The sequence below is a fragment of the Gavialis gangeticus genome, unplaced genomic scaffold (genome assembly GCF_001723915.1).
Source record: "Gavialis gangeticus isolate Ggan-Ray unplaced genomic scaffold, GavGan_comp1, whole genome shotgun sequence".
Taxonomy (NCBI): domain Eukaryota; kingdom Metazoa; phylum Chordata; order Crocodylia; family Gavialidae; genus Gavialis; species Gavialis gangeticus.
The window spans coordinates 22,541,747-22,544,676 of NW_017729030.1; the positions used below are offsets into that span (position 1 = coordinate 22,541,747).

Genomic DNA, 2,930 nt, shown 5'->3' on the forward strand with positions numbered 1-2,930 from the left:
ATATATATATATATATATATATATATATAGATATATATATATATAGATATATATATAGATATAGATATATGGACATTCAGATCTACATATGTTGTATAGATATATGTAGATAGATCGACAGACAGCCAGCCATAAATCTATATATCTTGATAGCTATATGTACCTGCACAAATCTATATCTACGTATGTCTATATCTATATAGAGATATAGACGACAGCTATTGATGGCTAAGACATGTGTATCTATATCTCCTATCAAAACAGTTTAGGTATATATAAGGTTTTATGATCTCTGTACCTATATTAGTCTCTATCTATCTTTTCCTGAGTATGTTTTGCCCTTCCTTCAGTTAGGAGCTGAAAATGCTGACAGCATCGGCGCAGTATTGAACAGTAAAGATGACCAGAGGGAAATTGCAGAAACAAGGGAAACCTGCAGGTCTGTACTGAAGGACTTCTAGTGTAGCCCTTACGCTAATGAACTGAAGACTTCCTTTGACAGAGGAAAGGGAAGTAGATTGGACAAATTTCAGCCAACAGGCAGTTTTTTGTCTTCTCTCTCAGTGGTTCTCAACTTTGTTACCCTCAAAGCAGCCCTTGGAAAATGCTAATAGCACCCGAGGATGCTGCAGCACTCTGGTTGAGAATCATTGATGTATTTAAAAAAAAACACGCAGCCATATCTGAAAAGTAGAATGCAAATGATTGATACCATGTAATCATAGTTCTTGGCTAAAAAATCTATTATTTTACTGAAGTTCCTTGTGATCTTTTTATGTTATTGCAAGTCTTTTACTTTTTGTTATGATTAGAAGCAAAAAAACCTCTAACAACTCTCTGTTTTGTAGGAATAAGGGTTTAAAATGTTTCTCTGGCCAGCAGAAAGGTATCAGGAATTTTTCTTTAGCAGTTTAGTAACTGAATTTCAACCTGAGTGTCTTTTGAGGCAGATCACAGAACCTTAAAAATAATACAAAACTTTATAACGAGTGGACAAAATACAGCCTACAGGCTGGATCCATCCCCCCATCTGATGGAATCTGGCCCGTGACTGCTCCTGCTGTACTCCACATTGGGTGAAGCCCCACCCACTTCTGTTGGGGCAGCTTGTGCTGCTCTCCTGTCCAGGCCTCCTGGCCCAGGCTCAGACCAATGGGCACAGTTTCCCACGGTGCTGTTCCCGGTGCTGCTCTACTCCTTTTGTCTCCAGCTGGAGCCAACAGGCTGGAGTTTCCTGCCCACCTGAAGTGGCACAGTAGGGGTGGCAGCAGGAGGAGGAGCTGCTGCTGGAGGTGAGGGGAGCAGAGCAGCACCCGGCTGGCTGCAGCTGTACTGGAAACAGCCCTGCCAGAAGCTGCCTGCTGGCCGAGGCCAGCTTGGTGGGCATGGGTGGGGGTGCTGCATGTGTTGCCCTGGGCAGGGCTCAGTCCCATGCGGAGCACTTCAGGGGCAGCCACAGACTGCACCACCTGGGCGAGCTCTGCCACATGTGCCCCCCCCACCTCCTCCTCCCACCCCTCACTGCCATATGGCTCCTGGGACCTAGTGTCCAGGCAACCCCTCCCACATGCATACACACCCCCACCCAGGCAAGGAGTGTGGGGAGTTGATCATGGCTCGGCCTTGGGCCTGAGGTGTCACTGCCCCATGACCCAGCCACATGGTCCCAGCCTCACCTGCCTGTCCTGCTCTTGAACACTGCTTCCCACCTCTCCAAAGCCGCGTAGGGAGTTTTGGTAAGTTGTTGTCTGGGGGCAGTGGGGTGGTGCTGCTGACCTGGCCTGTGACATCTCATCCAAATGCCCTATGTGGTCCTCAGGCCCAAATAATTGCCCACCCCTGCTTTATAATGTATGTAAGCACACAACAATTAATTATAAACCCTACCTCCCAAAATAACCCATTAAAACAAGACATCTTGATCAGCTAAGTCTTAACGGGGCCAAGTCATGAACATTATGATCTGTGAAGAAATTCTGTAAAGTTGAGGTACTGCTTATAAGGCAAGAAGGTCTTAGCCATCCAGCTTCTAACTTAAAATACACTGGTTATCTGCAGTAGCTCCTTATGTAGACACTTTTAGCATGTGGTATGTGCAAAGTAGCTTATTTTTGATGTTTTTGATGTTAGTACTAGGGCAAAAGGTAATAACAGGGCAGAATGCTGTAAATTCATTCACTGTGCAATTGTACAGGCAGACAAGCCTGAATTTCAGTAGACAGTGAATAACTCAGACTTTACATTGCTTTGACTGTATCCTGGTGATCCAGTCAGTTTAAAACAACACAGAGTAATGTGATGTTTGATGGCATGTTGATAGATATGGTTTCTTAAGCTGAAAAATGCAAAATGATTTTAGAAATGTATAGGTGAAAACCATCTGTTTAAATTCAGGCCACAAACCTGTACACAGTTAATGCAGATGGTTAGATTTTGAAATATGTTGCAACCAATTTGAAATAATGCAGCTCATTAGATATTGAAATATGTCCTAACCAATTACTTCGTTTGGATCTTTCTTATATTTTTTAGGGCTTCTTATGATACCTCAGCACCAGGTCTAAAACGCAAATATCCAGATGAGGGGGAGGCTGACGAAGAAGAAATTGAAGATTATAAGGTAAAAAGACAGTAAATAATATAGTCAGGAAAGCAGACTTTTAGACTAAGTGCAGACATTCAAGGGTGGAGGTGAGATCACTTTTTAAAATGGCTACCCATTTCAATTTAGTTCTCCCAGGTGTGGACCCTTAAACTTAGACCTGGTCTCAGTGATCGGAAATCAATCTAAACCCGTAACAATACAGAAGTTCTGTGCACATAGACCAGTCTAAAAATGGCAGAACCTGGTCTAAGGATCAATGTACGCTCAAACTTAATCAATCTAGGTTAGATTGGTAAATCGAACTTCAGTACAGTTACTCGTGCAG

General features: G+C 43.1%; 1 protein-coding gene across 1 annotated transcript in view; it reads left to right on the top strand.

Moving 5' to 3' along the window:
- Positions 1-2,930, top strand: part of METTL14 (methyltransferase like 14) — a 53,504-nt gene that overhangs the window by 1,115 nt on the left and 49,459 nt on the right. The window contains exons 2-3 of the mRNA XM_019522027.1: positions 351-439; positions 2,533-2,620. Coding sequence (XP_019377572.1) covers positions 351-439; positions 2,533-2,620 — 177 coding nt within the window. The remainder of the gene's footprint in view (positions 1-350; positions 440-2,532; positions 2,621-2,930) is intronic.